General features: G+C 46.4%; 2 protein-coding genes and 1 non-coding gene across 4 annotated transcripts in view; 1 reads left to right on the top strand and 2 right to left on the bottom strand.

Annotated features, from left to right (window-relative positions):
- Positions 1–11,964, top strand: part of CAND2 (cullin associated and neddylation dissociated 2 (putative)) — a 33,586-nt gene extending 21,622 nt beyond the window's left edge. For both annotated transcript variants that reach the window (XM_058725929.1, XM_058725928.1), the window contains exons 11-15: positions 656–751; positions 4,072–4,241; positions 5,504–5,668; positions 7,394–7,501; positions 9,850–11,964. In XM_058725929.1, coding sequence (XP_058581912.1) covers positions 656–751; positions 4,072–4,241; positions 5,504–5,668; positions 7,394–7,501; positions 9,850–10,077 — 767 coding nt within the window. In that variant the 3' untranslated portion in view covers positions 10,078–11,964. The remainder of the gene's footprint in view (positions 1–655; positions 752–4,071; positions 4,242–5,503; positions 5,669–7,393; positions 7,502–9,849) is intronic.
- A 756-nt stretch (positions 11,965–12,720) lies between these two features.
- RPL32 (ribosomal protein L32) lies at positions 12,721–17,530 on the bottom strand. Its single transcript, XM_058725946.1, has 4 exons — positions 17,404–17,530; positions 15,827–15,927; positions 15,052–15,233; positions 12,721–12,906 (listed from the first exon to the last, which is right to left on the bottom strand). Exons 2-4 carry the CDS (start codon positions 15,920–15,922, stop codon positions 12,777–12,779), a joined length of 408 nt encoding a protein of 135 aa, XP_058581929.1. The 5' UTR covers positions 15,923–15,927; positions 17,404–17,530; the 3' UTR covers positions 12,721–12,776.
- Positions 15,993–16,132, bottom strand: LOC131511243 (small nucleolar RNA SNORA7). Its single transcript, XR_009261438.1, has one exon. It is a non-coding gene; the product is annotated as a small nucleolar RNA SNORA7 (small nucleolar RNA).
- Positions 17,531–17,931: the final 401 nt, after the last annotated feature.

The following is a 17,931-nucleotide window of genomic DNA, read 5'->3' as shown; positions in this document are numbered from 1 at the left end:
TTGCCTGGAGCACACCTGCCGCCTGCTTAGAGAATGCAGGCCTGAGGAGGAGGGCCCAGCCAGGGCTCAGATTCAGCCGTTGAATTCTGGATCTGCTGTGTAACCTTAGATATGAACTTAACCTTTCTGGGTTTTTTTCCTCATCTGTAAGTCAGAGATTAATAATGATTTTTATGAAATGTTTTGATTTATATTACCATTTATTGTTAATCAATAGGACCATCCTGAGGATAATGTGTCTGAAAAGTAGAACGCAGCCCCAAGGCCTGAGCAAAGGGCTTTCTTTGGACTATGGATTGACCACTGTCTTGGGTTCTTGGTTCCCTGTGTGCATCCTGCAGTGTGGTTACCTGAGAACTGGCAGTTTTCTTCTCAGCCACCACAGGAGAATTTAGGGATGCATTTTAGACTGCCAAGGGGAAGGGCATTGACTTCACCAAGATGGGTGTTTTGAATGGGGAAGGGTCCAGTTCTGTCTCCCAGGGAGGCAGAGAGCCTCAACACCTTCTGACCTGTGTCTCAGTTTCCACATCTGTAAAATGGGGGTGAGAAACCCTTAACTGTAGGTTCTAAGGTTGATTCAGAGACCCCGTCATTTACTGAGTGTCTAGGATTGTCCCTGCCGCTTACCAAGCTGATGCCTCTTGTCCTGCAGGTCGGCCACACACACGGAGCACTGTCATCACAGCAGTCAAGTTCCTCATCTCTGACCAGCCCCATCCCATTGACCCCCTCCTGAAGAGCTTCATCGGTGAGCACCCCCACTCCTCTACCCCCAGCCCCGCTCGTCCCCTCCTCCCAGCCTTTGAGTCCAGGCTGATTTTTCTTACACATTAGCTAAGGGGAGTCTGAGGCCCAGGAGGCTACCTCACCTCTATGAAGGGCAGCAGGGCCTGGTTCAAATCCCTGTGCTGCCACTGAATTGCTGGGTGAGCCTAACATGCCCCTTCTGACCTCTGAGCCTCATTTCCTCATCTGTAAAGTGTAAGGGGGTAAGAACCCTTATCTGCAAGTTCTAAGTTGATTCAGAGGCCCCATTTTTTACTGGGGGGAAGGTACTCCATGAACACACAGTCTCTTACACGTGGAAAACCACCAGCCTCTCACGTGCATTGGCTTCGGTGGGCTTCAAGCTAGGTAGAGCTCTACTGGAATTGGGGAGAGTGGCTCCCAGCTCATACCCTGTCTTAGGAGTCTTCTGGACTTAGGAGCCCAAGCAGACTTCATTGGTGAGCCCTCTCTTTGGAACTCTGCAGGACTAGGCTCTTCCTAGAGAAGGCAGACATTCACAGCTCTGAGCCTGCAGGCCTGTAACTGGATCACACTGGGAGTCTGGCCCTTCTCACACAGGCAGCACAGCCTGGTGGAATGTGGAGAGATTCTGAAGTCTGCCAGTCTTGGGTTGACAGCCTGGCTCTCCTACTCTCTGGCTGTGTGAGCATGGACAGGTCATCTCATCCCCAGCTCTAAAACGGGGGTGACGGGGTGCCTGGGTGGCTCAGTTAGTTGAGCATCCGACTTCGGCTCAGGTCATGATCTCACAGCTCATGGGTTTGAGCCCCATGTCGGGCTGTGTGCTGACAGCTCAGAGCCTGGAGCCTGCTTCAGATTCTGTGTCTCCTCTCTCTGGCCCAACCCCACTCATGCTTTGTCTCACTCTGTTTCTCAAAAATAAATAAATGTAAAAAAAAAAAAATTAAAAAAAACCGGGAGTGTTGGGGTGCCTGGGTGGTTCAGTTGGTTGAACGTCTGACTCAGGTCATGATCCCAGGGTCGTGGGATCAAGCCCCACATTGGGGTCCACACTGAGCATAGATTAAGTACCGCTTAAGATTCTCTCTGTCTCTCCCTCTGTCCCTCCCTCCCCTTCTCTAAAATAATATTTAAAAAATTTTAAAACGGGGATTCTGATCCACACTTGCCAGGGCACTGTTGTGTGAGACCAGGGGTCAGCAGGTGTGGCCACACTCTGAATTGGAGAACATGTCTAGAAGCCACAGCAATATCAACAGCAACTTCATCCCATCCCCTGACCCAGTGGGCATATGTTGCCCCTAGTTCTGAATTCCCTCATCTTGCCTGAGCCGTCCATGGCTAGCAGTCCTAGGGACCTCTGCCTAGGTGTTTGTTTCTTGTTGTATGGTTGAACCACAGTTTTCGTGCTCTCACTGCATATCAGATATAAGGCTAGGCCCTTTGGTATACCTCACCGTAGTTCATTCTCCCTTGCTTGAGGGTCGCATGTTACAGATGAGGAGGCAGAGATTCAGAGAGGCGACTTGAACTCCAGTCTTGCCAGGTTCCCCACCAGGACACAGTAGAAGAGCCCCAGAGGTTACCGGCTCTGGATTTGAATCCTGCTCTGCTGGGAGACTTTATGTTCTTCCCAGGGCATTGTATTGGGAAGCACAGCATGGCAGTTTTCCCCATGACTGGTGATGGTAACTCTGATAACCTGATTAAGGTGGAGACTTCCAGGTTCTCCACTCTAAAATTACTTTTTCCTTTGGAATGAATAAGTATTTTTGAGTCTGTCAAAACATCCTGTTCATCAAATTTCTGCCCACCACATTTAGCATCCATTGTGGTTTCTTTCCTGATTCAGTGATTTCTGACAGTTGCCAAATGGTGACTTTTAATTTCAGCATTCCTTCCATATTTGTTAGATTGCTTTCTGTTCTCTGGAAGAACTTTTCCTTATCCCCCATTTATTTATTCATTGATTTATTCATATCGTTATAGACTCATGGGTTCCTGTTTTATTCAGTGATTTATAACTATTTACTGTCTTCATTTATTTTGATTCTTAAGCTTGTCTTAGATGTGGCTAGTGTGAGCCCTTCGGACTGGTTCCTATGTTCTGTTGATGTGTTTCCATCATCCTTTGAACATATCCTTACTTTTTGGCCCAGTAAGATGCCCTACACTTACCTTGAACCTTTGCTGCCTCAGCTCTGGAATCAGTCCTTTGTTCAGGGAGACCTGATTCTTTTTAGTGGAGAATGGTACTTAGAATCCAAGATCTAGACACTAGGTGTGCTAATTGCTACTGGGGTGCCATTGCTTCAAGGTCCTCTTAACAGACAGAACTAGGAAGTATGTGAATGTGTGAATGTATGTACACAGACACACATGTACATGTGTTACCTGCTCTTCCAGTCCAGTACTGCAGGGCTCCTTCTAGCCTTCTTCCGTTCCATACCCTTCTCTTACAGGGTAGACAGCCCTGCTGTCTACCAGATATTTATACGCTTAATCCTGGAACACACAGAAAGTAGACTGACAATTGCTAACTTTTATCTCTGTGAATAGTCAGTATCTGTTTATAGGTCTTTTGTCATTAGCCGGAGGGCAACTAGTCAAAATACTTTGGAAATTACTTGGGTGAGTTGTTTCATTCTTTCCTAACCTGGTGGTTATGTTAATCATTTAAAATACTGTTAGGATCGCAGTTTTTGTTGTTTTTTGTTTTTTTAAGGATTCCGCTTATTCTAGATTTTCTTTATAGAGCAAATGAGACATTAACATAGTCCTTAAAAAGTCTATAAACTATACAGAAAGGTATATTCAGAGAAGTGCTGTGTGAAAGTATAAGTTTCTTTATCTCTCTGATCTTCAAGATCCTTATCTGTAATGATATCAAGTTAACGTTTATAGAATCCTTGCTCTGTGCCAAGCTTTCTGCTAGGTATTTTAGATAGATTAGGTATATTAGATAGACAGATAGATAGATAGATAGATAGATATCACTACATTTTAAATCTTGGAAACAGTCCTACACTATGGGTACTGCTGTTACCCCCATTTTATAGATGAGGACATTGAGGCTATCCAAGGTCCCATAGCTAGGAAATAGTGGAACCTGGATTTGAACCCAGGCCAGACTCTAGTTCACATTCTTACTTGTGCTTTGAGGACTCATTGTGCCTGGTAAGAAAGTAGATGCTCAGAACACGTTTGCCCCCCTTCCGCCAAGTCTGCCCAGCTCACAGTAATCAGGTAACTGAGGTTGGGGTAGAGGTGATTTGCGTCTTGGCTGAGCCGTCCCTCATACACCCTCTCATCTTTCAGGAGAGTTCATGGAGAGCCTGCAGGACCCAGACCTGAATGTGCGCCGGGCCACTCTGGCTTTCTTCAACTCGGCTGTGCACAATAAGCCCTCACTGGTCCGGGACCTGCTGGATGACATCCTGCCCCTCCTCTACCAGGAGACAAAGATCCGCAGGGACCTCATCCGAGAGGTAAGGCCAATGAAGGCCTGACTGGCGGAGCTGCGACAAGGATTTGGGTCAAGCTCTTCAGAGCAGGCACGTGGGCCATGTGGCCTGGGTCAAATGCTGCACCTCCACTTCCAGGTTGTGTGACCCTGGGCACATTGACCTAGGGACAATTTAATCTGCTCTGAGTCTGTTTCTCTTCTTGGGAAAAATGAGGAAAATAGTTCGTGTCTGCATCATAGGTTGGTTGACAAGATTCAATGAGTTATGTCCTGCAGCTTCTCAGGGCTGCTCCTGGCACACAGTTGGCACTCAGTAAATGTCGGTGGTTCTTATTATCGCTCAACATTCAGCAGGCATTCACTGAGCACCAGCACTGTGTCAGAGTGCCAGGATCAGAACTGGATCAGAGCTGCCACTAGGGAGCTCACAGCCACCTAAAGGATAGAGACACCCATTCTGCCGATTATTTACTGAGATAGAGCCTATTTGGTGCAATAAGGATTTAAGGGGCACAGATTAAAAGTTAATTAACAGCTATCATCACATAGTATAATAAAAATGTCTTGGGGAGCCTGGATGGTCACTCAGTTGAGCATTCATCTTCGGCTCAGGTTATGATCTCATGGTTCGTGGGTTTGAGCCCCACATCTGGCCTGCTGCTGTCAGTGCAGGCCCACTTTGGAGCCTCTGTCTCCCTATCTCTCTGTCTTTCCCCTGCCCATTCTCTCTCTCTTTAAAAAAAACAAAAACAAAAAAACCACCTGGCATTGCTGAAGAGGAAGCGACTATGTTTAGAGGGGTTAGGAAAGTTTCCCAAAAGAGGGGGCATTTAAGCTGGGCTTTGAGGGATGAGAATGAGAGTACCATTAAGAACAGAGCCTTGTGGTTAAAAGCTTCAGAGACCCGGGCTTTTAATTCTAGTTCAGCCGCTTACTCGCTATGTGTTCTTGGGAAAATTAATTAACCTTTCTGAGCCTTAGTTTCCTCTTATGTTACGTGGGGTTAATATAACACTGTCTTCCTGGGGCTGTTGTGATGCTTGAGTAACATGTCATTTGTCAAGTACTCAGCACAGTGGCTGGCACATTACAACTGCTCAGTAGACTATAATAATTATTGTTACTGTTATTATCAAAGGGCATTGCAGGCTGAGGAAAGGCAAGAGATTGGGGACAGAACACAGTACTGAACAACAGAGGTGGGGTGTGCAGCAGGAACTAAGGGAGGTGTTCTTACACCCTAGAGTCACATCCCATAACCCTTGTCACCCTTCCCTCCTGCAGGTAGAAATGGGGCCCTTTAAGCACACAGTGGATGATGGGCTGGACGTGCGCAAGGCAGCCTTTGAATGCATGTACTCGCTGCTTGAGAGCTGCCTGGGCCGGCTGGACATCTGCGAGTTCCTGAATCACGTGGAGGATGGCCTGAAGGACCACTATGATATCCGGGTAGGATGGGCTCCCTGCCAAACCTATGGCCACCCTGTACGAAGGGGAGAGCAGGCACCACTGGGGCCCATTGCTTGTTTGTCCCCCACTCTCCACCCCGGCACCCCTATAAATAACTGCATTGTTCTTTTTCAATAAGAAAGAGAGCCAGCCTCTCAAACACCTTTGAGGAGAGTCTACACTGGGCAAGCTCTTTGGAGGATGGTTTAGCAGTAGCTAGAAAAATTTAGAATTGAGACCCACCTTTGACCTAGCAGTTCCATCTCTGTGAACAGAGCCTCTAGACTGACACCTAAAAACATGTTTGGAGTTTTATGTTCTAGATTGTTCTGAGAGTTGGGGAAAGCTGGCAGCTTCCCAAATGTCCACCTATCAGAAGCTCACTCAATAAACTGGGTACCTCTGGTCTTGGAATGCTAGCAGCATTAAGAAGAGTGAGCCAGGTCCCTCTGCACTGATGTGAGAGATGCCCAAGGCCCGCTGTTGATTGATAAAAGCCAGTTTTTACAGGCATTTCCCCCATGCTTTTCCCTTCTTACCCCTTCTGGCCACATGGCCCTCTTGCCTGCCCTCCAGAGAGCACAGGACAAGGCCTGGGCATCAGTGCAACATTTGGACTCCTATGTCTAGGCTCCTTTTGGTGTTGAGGAGGGTGGGTTGAGGAGGGTGAGTCTGCACCACACCCTTAGAGAGTGGGTTTATGATGCCCACTCTACAGGGGAGAGGCCAGAGAGCTGTGTGGTTCCAGGGCACCAGCTGGGAAATGGAGGAGCCCTGGGTCACAGCATGTGCTGTGTGATGCCATGCTTTTTGCTGGTCCCCCTCCTTTGCTGTGGGTTGCGGGGGGGTCAGGGCAGGGTGGACATCCGGTAGGGATGGGTAGGGCGTGTAGAATTCAGACAACCATCCGTTATGCTGCATGTTTGTAGGAACTTCACCATTTTCGAAAGGGGTCACCATTATTCTCCTGCAGGCTGGACCAGGATTGTAGATGTGTTTAGTTGGCTCATAGAGCAGTTGGTTGTTTTTTTTTTTTTAACTGGGTGCCAGTATTTAAAAGTTGAGAGATTTTACGTGAAAGTCAGTTTCTTTTGAAAACAGTGCATGAGCCCTGGGCCACATTCCCACGGCCACAACGGGCTGGAGCTGACAGCCGCTGTCTGGAGTGTGGACTCCTAACTCCTTCCCAGTTGCCATCTGGCCCTCTTCACTCATGGACAGTGTCTGCCTGGCTCTGTAAGCATCTGAGCTTGAGAGTAGCCCCCTCCCTGGTGCTTCTTCTTATCTGATCCTCCTCAGCCAAGTGTAGCTGGCGTAGTGGGTATTGCCATTCACATTTTTTTAATGTTTATTTATTTTTGAGTGAGAGATACAGAGCATGAGCAGGAGAAGGGCAGAGAGAGAAGGAGACATAGAATCCAAAGCAGGCTCCAGGCTCTGGGCTGTCAGCACGTGGGGCTCGAACTAACATACCACAAGATCATGACCTGAGCCTAAGTCAGACGCTCAACCAACTGAGCCACCCAGGTGCCCACTGCCATTCACATTTTATAGATAAGAAAACTGAGGCCCAGAGTGGGAGAGACTGTTGCAGGGCCCTGGCAGGAATTAGTGCTAGAGTTTGGACCTGAGCTCCAGGTATTGGTACCAGATCCTCTGATCTTCCCTGGGCTCTGCTCCTTTTGGCCATTTCACTGTGAACGTTGTCTCCTTCCTCTGGGGCAGATGCTGACCTTCATCATGCTGGCCCGACTGGCTACCCTGTGTCCCGCACCTGTTCTGCAGAGGGTGGACCGGCTCATTGAGCCACTCAGGGCCACCTGCACCGCCAAGGTAAGCCCTCCTGCCTAGCCCTGGGCACACCTACAGATTATTCAGTTACCATTTATGGGTAGTATATGAAGTGCTTCATTTAACTGTTGTTGTCACCCTATAAAGTACTTCTTATTGTCACCACCGTATACACAGAGGAACAGAGACTCAGAGAGGTGCAGTTATTGATTTGGGCTACCCAGCTAGTAAATTGCAGAGCTGGGATTCACACCCACCTTTCTTTCGTTCATCAAACATTTCCTGGGTGCCGGCCCTTGTAGCAAGGTACTAGGGATACCACATTGAACATGGTGCATTCCCTACTCCCACATCCTAATTGGAACACTGAGTTATTCTCTTGGAAAGATAGAAACCATTGATCGGGTGATTGATCCAGGGCAGAGTTGCTGCTAGGCTGGAGTGCCTCAAGGGTCAGGGGAGGGATCTGGAGTGGAAGGCCTGGGGGAAAGCTGCAGCACTGGGAACAGAGCCTGGTGCCCAGTAATTATCTGTTGACTGAAAGAACTAATCTGGGTTTTGAAAGAGTAGGAATTAACCAAACGAGGGCAGAGTATTTCAGATTGGAGCTTAAAGAGGAGAGAGATCTATAGAACAGTGATTTTCAAGTTGCAAAAGAGCAAAACCTTTTCCAAAAAAATGAAATCTTTTGTGGCTAAAACAGATAAAATTGGTAATTTCTTAATAGAAACCTACCTTTTAAGCTTCAGTTTGTAAACCTATGCATGGTATGAAGTCATAGAAAACAGTGGTTCTGCAGGGCCATTGCAGTCTTGACAGATTCAAAGGCCAAATCACTTCTAGTTTTCTTGGAGCTATACAGCATGGAGAAAAATCCCAGTTCACAGGGAAAGGCTGCAAATGGTGTTGCAGCATCAGGACACCCTTCCACTCGGCTAAGATGGCAAGAGGAGCTTTGATCTGAGGCCCACACAGAGGCCACTCATTCTGGCTGCCCAGAGGGCACTGTGTGTGGGGCACTATGATGAAAACTTGCTGCATCCAAGTCCACGATCCCTCATCCACTGAAACCTACAAAGCTCTGGAAACCAAAAGCTTTTTATTTTTTTTTAATTTATTTTTTTTAATGTTTATTTTTGAGAGACAGAGAGACAGAGCGCAAGTTGGGGAGGGGCAGAGACAGAGGGAGACACAAAATCCCAAGCAGGCTCCAGGCTGTGAGCTGTCAGCCCAGAGCCCAGCGCGGGTCCTGAACCCACGGACCATGAGATCATGACCTGAGCCAAAGTCAGCTGCCCAACCGACTGAGCCACCCAGGTGCCCCACTGTGTTAAGTCATTTAATCCTTAAAAGCAACTCTATGGAAAGGAGGCTGTTACATATAGAAAGGGAAGTACAGCTTAGAATGACCACCTGAAGTCACAGCTCTTACAGGGCAGAGCTATTTGAACCTGATTGTTCAACCCCAATGCCAAGCTCTTAACCATTACACCGGACTCTTCAAGGGAAAGAGTCTTTGGGTGAAGTCAGGGGCATGGAGAGGAATTTGGACTTTATTCCATAAGCAGTGGGGGGAATTCTGAGATCCTCTAAATAAGTGGAAGAGGGTGGGGGATGAAAAACAAGGCAGACAAGGCAGTTTTAGGTATTTGCTGTGCCGAAGAGATTGCAGGGCCAGGCACCTGAGTTGGGGGGAAGAAGCCAGGCCAGCTAGATGACTGTCATAGTGATCCATTCATTCAATTAAGTCAGATGGTACCACCAAGTCATATGATACCAAGAGTCTGTTTTTAAGCACAGTGAATAAACATAGGCTGAATCTCCTATCAGGGGCAGGAGACAATTAACACTTTATAGCAATTGTCACCACTGAATTATTTATTTTTTAATTTTTTAATTTTTTTTAATGTTTATTTATTTTTGAGAGAGAGAGAGTGTGAGTGAGGGAGGGGTAGAGAGAGGGAGACACAGGCTCCAGGCTCTGAGCTGTCAGCACAGAGCCTGATGCGGGTCTTGAACTCACGAACCGGAGATCATGCCGTGGGCTGAATGAAGTCGGAGGCTTAACAGAGTGAGCCACCCAGGTGCCCCCATCAAATTACTTATTAATGAAAAGAAAGGTGGACAGTTTAGATTGGCTGGTCCGAGGCCCCCTAGGTGACTTTGAAGTTGATTTGAATGACAAAGAATCACCCTCTGGAGAAACCTACCAGTGTAAAAGTGCAGGAGAAATCTCAGGACAGGAGACTGAAGTAGGGGGGTATGCTGTGATTTAAACTGGGAAAGCTTACTACAGGTGGTTGAGAGGAATCCAGAGACTAGTGAGGGAGGCTGTGATGCCAGGCCAGGTCAGGCTCAGTAAAGGATGGCTCGTTTTTTTCCCACTTTAGGTCAAAGCTGGTTCCGTGAAGCAGGAGTTTGAGAAGCAAGATGAGCTGAAACGCTCCGCCATGAGGGCTGTGGCTGCCCTGCTGACCATCCCGGAAGTAGGGAAAAGCCCCATCATGGCTGACTTCTCTTCCCAAATCCGATCCAACCCCGAACTTGCTGCCCTCTTTGAGAGCATCCAGAAGGATTCTGCTTCAGCCCCCAGCACAGACTCTATGGAGCTCAGCTAGTGCTTCCCCAGTCCCCAGGTGGGCCCTTACCAAGAGAAGGGGGCCTACCCAAGCCTGAGGCCTCACTGTCCCCATGCTGGCCAAAGGCCTCTGCTTTTGCCCTTTCTTCATCTCACTGGGGGGCCATCCTGCTCCTGGTCGGGGCTTACAGTGCCTTCTCCAGGGACCCCAACTCGAGGCCCCCAGCAGGAGCTGCAAGGCTGCCAACAGTTGGACCCTGTAACTCAGGACAGTCATTCAAAGCAACAGGGCATGGACATTTTTCCAAGCCCTTCGGCACAAATAGTGGATGTGTGACTTCACACTGGGCAGTCTATACCTTCAAACTGGGGAGTCCCTGCCTTACAGAGGACTAAGTAGTGTTTAGAAATACTCTTGTGCTCACAGCTGTGAAAGGTTAGGAGGCAGCCGGCTGGCCTTCTTTCCCACCAGTGTCACTCACACCTCTCCCACTTTTCACTTCACTTGATCTGATAGGCCAAAAATTCATGCTTCGGCTGGCCATCTGAAAAACTAAAGCTACTTCTCTGAGCTTCTTGCATTTTAGAATTCAAAATGCTTCCTTTTCCAATTGGTAGTGATGATTCAGAAATTGGTGTTTTTGCAGGGGAGGTGGTTGGGATAGAGAATTAGATCTGTTTTTTTTTTTCTAATTTCAAAACGCTTATGTAGTCAAATGGGAAACCAGAAAGCACAAAGGAAGCAAGACCACCTCTCACGCCACCCCTCCTATAGGTGTAACCAGTTGGTTTGTGTCCTTCGGAGGAAGACTTTGAACATGTCCCTAGTTTTTAGTATTGAAGACACAAATATTAAGCGACAGATTAAAAGAATTTTCTGTACTGTCCCAGGTTAATAAGAGATCCTTGTTACTTTCTCTCTGCACAGTTCCTCTACTAGGCATGTCACCATCCGTATGTTTCCCCAAGTCAGTTTAAAGAAATCATGAAAATGACCAACATTTACTCAAATGTTTCAGACTAGGTTTTGAACTGGAGGCAGCCCACCTGTAAGACCTTTTTCTAAGGGACTTAAAACCGCTCATGGCTAGCCTGCCAAGAAAATTATAACCAGGGTAGTTCTTTCTGCTCAGTTGACCAGGTTGGTAGGGAAAAACACCCTGTATGCAGTTGTCTTGTTCTGGAGTCTACATGCCATATCCCAGGACTATATACTGCCACTTGCTACCAGTTCTTAGTAAAGTGGTACCCTAACTTTACACAGGCATGCCTGACTTTATCATGCTTTGTAGATACTGCATTTACAAACTGAAGATTTGTGGGAATCCTGCGTCCAGCCACATCTGTCAACACCATTTGCTCATTTCATGTGTCATATTTTCCTCAGTTCACGTTTTCATTATTTGTTATGATCTGTGATCTTTGATGTTACTATTAGTGCCTGAAGAGGTGACGGAATTGCTATAATCTCATGAGAAAAACTTTTAACGGTGGAGTTGAGATGGAATCTGCTCCTGGTGAAGGTGCTGTTAAAGACTGTTGAAATGACAAAGAACTGAAGAATATTACATCAACTTAGTTGATAAAGCAGTGGCAGGGTTTGAGGGGATGGACTCCAATTTTGAAAGCTCTCTGGGTAAAGTGCTCATATTACATGCTACAGAGAAGTAGCATTCTTGACTCCATCAATGCAGCAAACTTCATGGTCTTAATTTTAGTAACTTGCCACAGCCACCCAGTCTTCAGCAACCACCACCCTCATTAGTCAACAGCCATCAGCATCGAGGTAAGACCCTCCACCAGCAAAAAGATTACCACTCATAGAAAGCTCAGGCAGTTATTTTTGCAATAAAGTTATTTTTAAATTAAGGTATGCACATTATTTAGGTAAACTATTGCACATAATAAATTTGAGTATGGTATAAACGTAACTTTTATATGAACTGGGTAACCAGAAAATGCGTCGGACGTGTGACTTGCTTTATCACAGTGGTCTGGAACCAAACCAAGCCTGGGCCTCCAGAGGCATGCCTGTAATTAACAGGGCTAAATTCTAGCTATTGTTGCCTAGAGTGTGGGCTGTAGTTGAAAAGGAAGCTTGATTATTAAATCCTGAATACCAATCAAGAGGCTATATCATGTTAAGGATCCCACATCTTCAGAAATTGTTCAATTACCTGAAGCAGCCAGCTAAGGGGAAGGTTATAAAAGGGAGACTGCAAATTATCTTCAGACATCCAAGGCTGATCATATAGTAGAGGGATTTTTGTCATCCTGTCATGATTTAGGACAGAAGCCACAGGATGCTATTTCAGCACCAAATAAGTAAGGGAGTAAGGGATTCACCTGGATTCTCTCATGCAGTTTCTCAATCACGAGAACCACATAGAGTAAATGTCATCCAACTTTACATAGCAAACCTAAGAATGACTACTTGCTCTGAGCTACAAGGTCCTCCAGTTAAGGGAGGAACCCACCTTGGTCTAAAGGCCAAGTCTCCCCTACCCCCAAATGGAGTGGACAAGGCTGATCTGGGCACCAGAGGCCTGTGCCCTATGAAGAATAAAATATCCTTTATAAACCTCTTCCAAATGGAAAATTCCGGAGTATTAACCAGCAGTAAAAAAACATCTGTGACAACTTGTCTGAGTAGGAAATTGAAGAGTAAAACCAAAGAGGGAAATGCCAGATGGTAGTTTTATGGTTTTATTAACACAATATGATGTGCACATAAACTGTCTATTCATTTTCTTCGCTGCGCAGTCTGGCATTGGGATTCGTGACTCTGATGGCCAGCTGGGCTGCTCTTTCCACAATGGCTTTACGGTTCTTGGAGGAGACATTGTGAGCAATCTCTGCACAGTAAGATCTGGAAGAGAATTGGTTAGTGAGTAGAGTAAGGAGGCGCTGGTAAATGGCTGATGAACAAGACCTGCACAGCCCTGAATCCCAACTCTCTTAAAATCTATGGTACCAGCAGTAAGGCTCTTAAAGTATTCCCAGGCAGTGACAAAAGCACTCTCATTGTTCCCTCTCACTTAATCCTTACAGCAGCCTTATGATCCATGTATTGCCTCCATCTTACAGACAAACCATGGCCCTTAAAGGTGGAAATGAATTCCCAAGTCAGATATATAGAAACAGACAGGGCTATCATGGCTCAGACCCAGACTCCAAGTTCAAAGGTCCTCCTCTATCCTTCTAGTCCCAGGAAGTTTTAAAACTCTCTGCAAAGTAACCAAGAGCAGAATCCAACAGTCTGATTAAACCAGGAGCTTCCTGGCTCAGACATTAATTTACTTGTTTGCTGCTGACAAAATTCAAATTGAGAAGTAACATTGCCTGAAGTTGCCCAGCAAATAGCTATACTTTAACGCGCTTAACAGATACTGTTCCAACTTACTCATTCCTCACAGCTGCACCATACCCTGGTTTGGTAACAAACTGGCCCGAAGCATTTTATGACGCCATCAACAGCTAATTAAGAAAAGATACTGTAGGGGCACCTGGCTGGCTTATTAGGTGGGTCATCTGACTCTTGATCTTGGGGAGGCGAGTTTGAGCCCCATGTTGGTGTAGAGATTGCTTCAAAATGAAATCTTGAGCAGCTAGGTGGCTCAATCAGTTAAGCGTCTATTGATTTTGGCTCAGGTTATAATCTCATTGTTTGTGAGTTTGAACCCCAGTCAGCTGGAGCCTACTTTGGGTTCTGTGTCTCCCTCTCTGTCCCTCTCCTGCTCATGCTCTCAAAAATAAACATTAGAAAAAAAAAAATGAAAATCCTGAAAAAAAAAAAAAAGACTCTAGGAGAAATTTCAGCAAAGGAAGACTGTAAGAAGTGACTAAGGCAATGGGGCATACTGAGTTCTCTTTAAGAACTCCAGCAAAATAGCTTAACAGACAAGCAAACTAAAAGAATTTTTTCATTTTCTATAAAGGAGGTTCACTCAAGCTCAAAGTAGCTATATTCTGAAATGTTTCCATCTTTGTTCTTAACACTTAAATCTTTTCTTCCCCCCTCGATAACTCCTCTGGTCCTCGTCCATATATATATTTAACATATGAATCATCTTAAATACCTTCCCCTCTGCCTAGGCATTTTCCCCACATGATCACCATTTTGAGTGTATATATAACATTCCACCCAGTGCTTGTACTCCCACCATTCACAAATTACACTTTCAATCCTTCAGTTACTGCTGCAATGATCAGCCTTACAAAGATTTTCTGCTTTTCAGTTTATTTAAGGACAAATATCCAGAAATACAACTTGTGGTGTAAAGGTCACAAATTCCAAAAATTTCTATAGCTCTTTACACAAACTGTCGAGCTATTTAAAAAAAGTACCTCTTTGGCATCCAGCAGCATCTGCAACTCATGTTTGCTGCCCAAGTATCTTTAATAGGAATATAAGAACACCATTCCCTCCAATCCAAATTCAAAGCATCTAAATAACTTCCCACATTAAATGTTTTCTCATCCCACTGTCCCCCTTTTGGCCTAAGCAAACCAAGTCTCTCACAGAGCTCATAAAGTGTCTAACTTTCTCAAAACCCTTGAAAGGAATGCTGTGAATCCTCCGTCACTCTAGCATCTCTACAACTTTGTGAGCCATCCTGATTGCAAAGCCTTCCTCCTTTTCTCTACCTCAGATTACAGAGCTCTTAGACAGCAACTCATCTATTCCTGGAGATTTTGGAAGAGGCTACACTATATCCCCCATACCTCCACATAAATAAAGCCACCATTCTGCAAAGAACTGCCAAAAGGATCCTCCAGCGTTTTTACTGTCAGGCAAAGTCCTGTCTTTCCAGGTCTCAGGTCTCTATACTTACCAGGGGAAGTTCCCTCACCCTGCTCCAGCAAAGGAAACCTTTCTAAGCCCCCAACAAGCATTCTTTAAGCTCCCTAGAGAATATACAACTCCTCCAAATGCATTCTATCAAGTCCCTACCAAAATTGCTCACAGATGCAGACTTCTGACACCTGAACCCAGAAGTGGGGCCCAACTCACTTGTTGCACATCAGCAGCACCTCAAGCTCCTTGACATTGTGGACTAGGAACTTCCGGAAGCCACTGGGCAGCATGTGCTTTGTTTTCTTGTTGCTCCCGTAACCAATGTTGGGCATCAAAATCTGGCCCTTGAATCTTCTGCGCACCCTATTGTCAATGCCTCTGGGTTTCCGCCAGTTGCGCTGAAATAAACACAGGAGGGTTAGTGCCTTTGCCAACACCTCTTCCTTTTAGAGGAAAAAAGGGGGACCCAATGAAAAGGAAACATGCCCCAACAGCTGTCGTTGGGTTACAGTTCACCTTTATTTGGTGGAGAAAAATAGGGGCTCCTGCCTTTGAGCACCAGGAATATAGACTCACATCCACATGCCTAAATAAAGGAAAAACAAACTACAGACTGATAGAATGTGAGGGGATTGTGTATACAGTAAGGTAAAGAGTGAAGAGCATGGGTTCTAGCACTGCACTCAAGATACAAGTTTTCTCATCCTAAAATACGGATAATCTACTTCTCATAACCTCTTAAGGCCACCTAAAATGATACAAGCCTCTAGACATGTCAAAACAGCCAAACATCCAATTAATACTATAATCAAGTGACTGAATGCCAATAAGGTGTACTCAGACCTAAGTTTCTAGAGAGCTCTTCCACTAACTGGACTGGTTCATCTGCCAAATGTGATCTTCTGACCAGGTGATACCATAAATCCAACAGCCCATTTAGGGGCTCCTTTCTCCACCCCAACAAACACTTCCATCCCAGGACCATATATACCTTAATTTTGACATATCGGTCTGACTGGTGCCGGATGAACTTCTTGGTCCTCTTTTTAACGATCTTGGGCTTCACCAGAGGTCTGAGGGCAGCCATGATGCCTTCAAGAAAGAAGCAGAGATGGTGACAGAGTCCTAGAAGGAAGCTTTCCGGCTCAGGCCTTGAACATTGTTGCAGAGTGTCTTCCAATCTCCAGCTACTGAGCAAACTGGGAATGGAATGGGTACCTCTGCCAGGCTTGTTTTCCCTCCCGTTTCCGAAGCTGGCAGAATACGAACCACTCTCCAGATGCGATCCTGGGAGGTCAGCAGTCACTTCATCCACTGAAGAAAAAAGCACGCTCTAACAGCTAATCTAAAACAAATGGGGGCCCCCGGATGGCTCAGTCGGTGGAGCATCCGACTTCAGCTCAGGTCATGATCTCACACTCCACGAGTCCGAGCCACACATCGGGCTCTTGTGCTGACAGCTCGGAGCCTGGAGCCTGCTTCAGATTCTGTGTCTCCCTCCCTCTCTGCCCCTCCCCTGCTCATGCTCAGTCTCAAAAATAAATCAAAACGTTAAAAAAAAAAATTAAATGGACCCCCAAAAGTTCTCAGCTTGCACAGGGGAGCAAATCCCACACCTGGAGCCCCAAACCCCAGACAGTCCAATTTCCTTTTCATTAGGCAGAACTTGGACAATCCACAAGAACCTGAGCCTTAGTTGTTTTCTCACCTGTAAAATGGAAAGGATACTGCACGTTGAATGCTTGCAGTGACTGGAAGCAGAGAAACCTGTTATTTCCCCTAGAGTGCTGCTGCTCTACAATTCTCTCACAACAGACCTATAAAACTATAATGTACTTGTAAGATGCTTCTAGGCCTTGGAACTTCCTGTTCTACCTGAAGATCATCCGAGGACCGGCCTTCCCGATTACCCTAGTTTTTTTTCCCTACTGCAGCACCCTTTTTGTTCTCTTCGCTGCTTCGATTCCTTTGTTCAGCACACGGTACTCCGTGAACTTTGTGTTCGATAAACGAACGCACCTCCGCCCGAAACATTATTTCCTCGCAGACAAGGATGCAGTTTTATATTCTCAGAAATCCTTCGTTAACTGAACCGATCGACTAGCAGCAATCGATCGTTTTGTTTTGGCGGTCTGGCCGCAGCAGCAACCCCAAGACCAGAACCGCAGAGGAGGGAGCGTCGGTCAGCGTGAACAAAATACACGCGGAAACACAACGCTGACCAAAACTGGAATACTCCTGCCCTCGGACTGGAAACTTCTGGTGGCTCCACAGTCCCTACAAGCCCGCGCTGCCTAGACCCGAAAGGGCGACCTTCACTGCCAGGCCTCAAACTGTCGGCAACTCTGAGAGACACCAGGCGGCCTCCGTACGGCGGCCAAGTGGCCCTGGAAAGCAAACCTCCATCATCGGCTGGGCCGCTTCGTTCTGTTCCTGTACGTGCTCCAGCCAACCGACAAGGACAAAGCCCACCAAGACGAGTGCTCGGAAGGGCAGGCGTCCTCACCACGAAGCGACAATACCAGCTGAAAACCGCAGAGATGCGGATGGCCAACGATTAAAACTCACCGAGTTACAGATGGCTGCCACCTCCGCAGGCAGCGCCGAGGAAGAGAGTGGAAGGTCGCGCGCGAAGGCTGATGGGACTTAACTTCTGGGTCCTGTCAGGGAAAAAAGAGCACTTACTGCGCTTGGTCCTTCAAAAGAAAGAAAGACATTTCAGAGAAATACTGTAAAAAAGTCGAGGAATACATGTGTTTTAATATATATTAATATCTAGAAGTGCTGCTGGGAATTTTTCATACCTGCCGTAGGACTACGTAGGATATTTGGAATTCTTTCTGAGCTTTTAAGACCTGGTGGGGGGGGCATCCACTTCCGCCAGAAATTGAAGCCATTCTTCCGGAGAACAATCCAGTTTTTAGATTATTTCCGCCCGCGTTTCTTCTGCTATTAAGTGCGCCTCTCGGTGGCCAGGAGGGAACAAAACAGAGTCTTCCTAATATTTCCCTCACGTGAATTTATAGAGTAAGATAGGAACGATACCGTAACAGCTATCATTCCATGGGTTTCACGATCCTTCCCACAATTCTGCAA

Source organism: Neofelis nebulosa, chromosome 4 (assembly GCF_028018385.1).
Source record: "Neofelis nebulosa isolate mNeoNeb1 chromosome 4, mNeoNeb1.pri, whole genome shotgun sequence".
In the NCBI taxonomy this organism is placed as follows: domain Eukaryota; kingdom Metazoa; phylum Chordata; class Mammalia; order Carnivora; family Felidae; genus Neofelis; species Neofelis nebulosa.
This window is presented reverse-complemented; position numbering and strand designations above follow the sequence as displayed.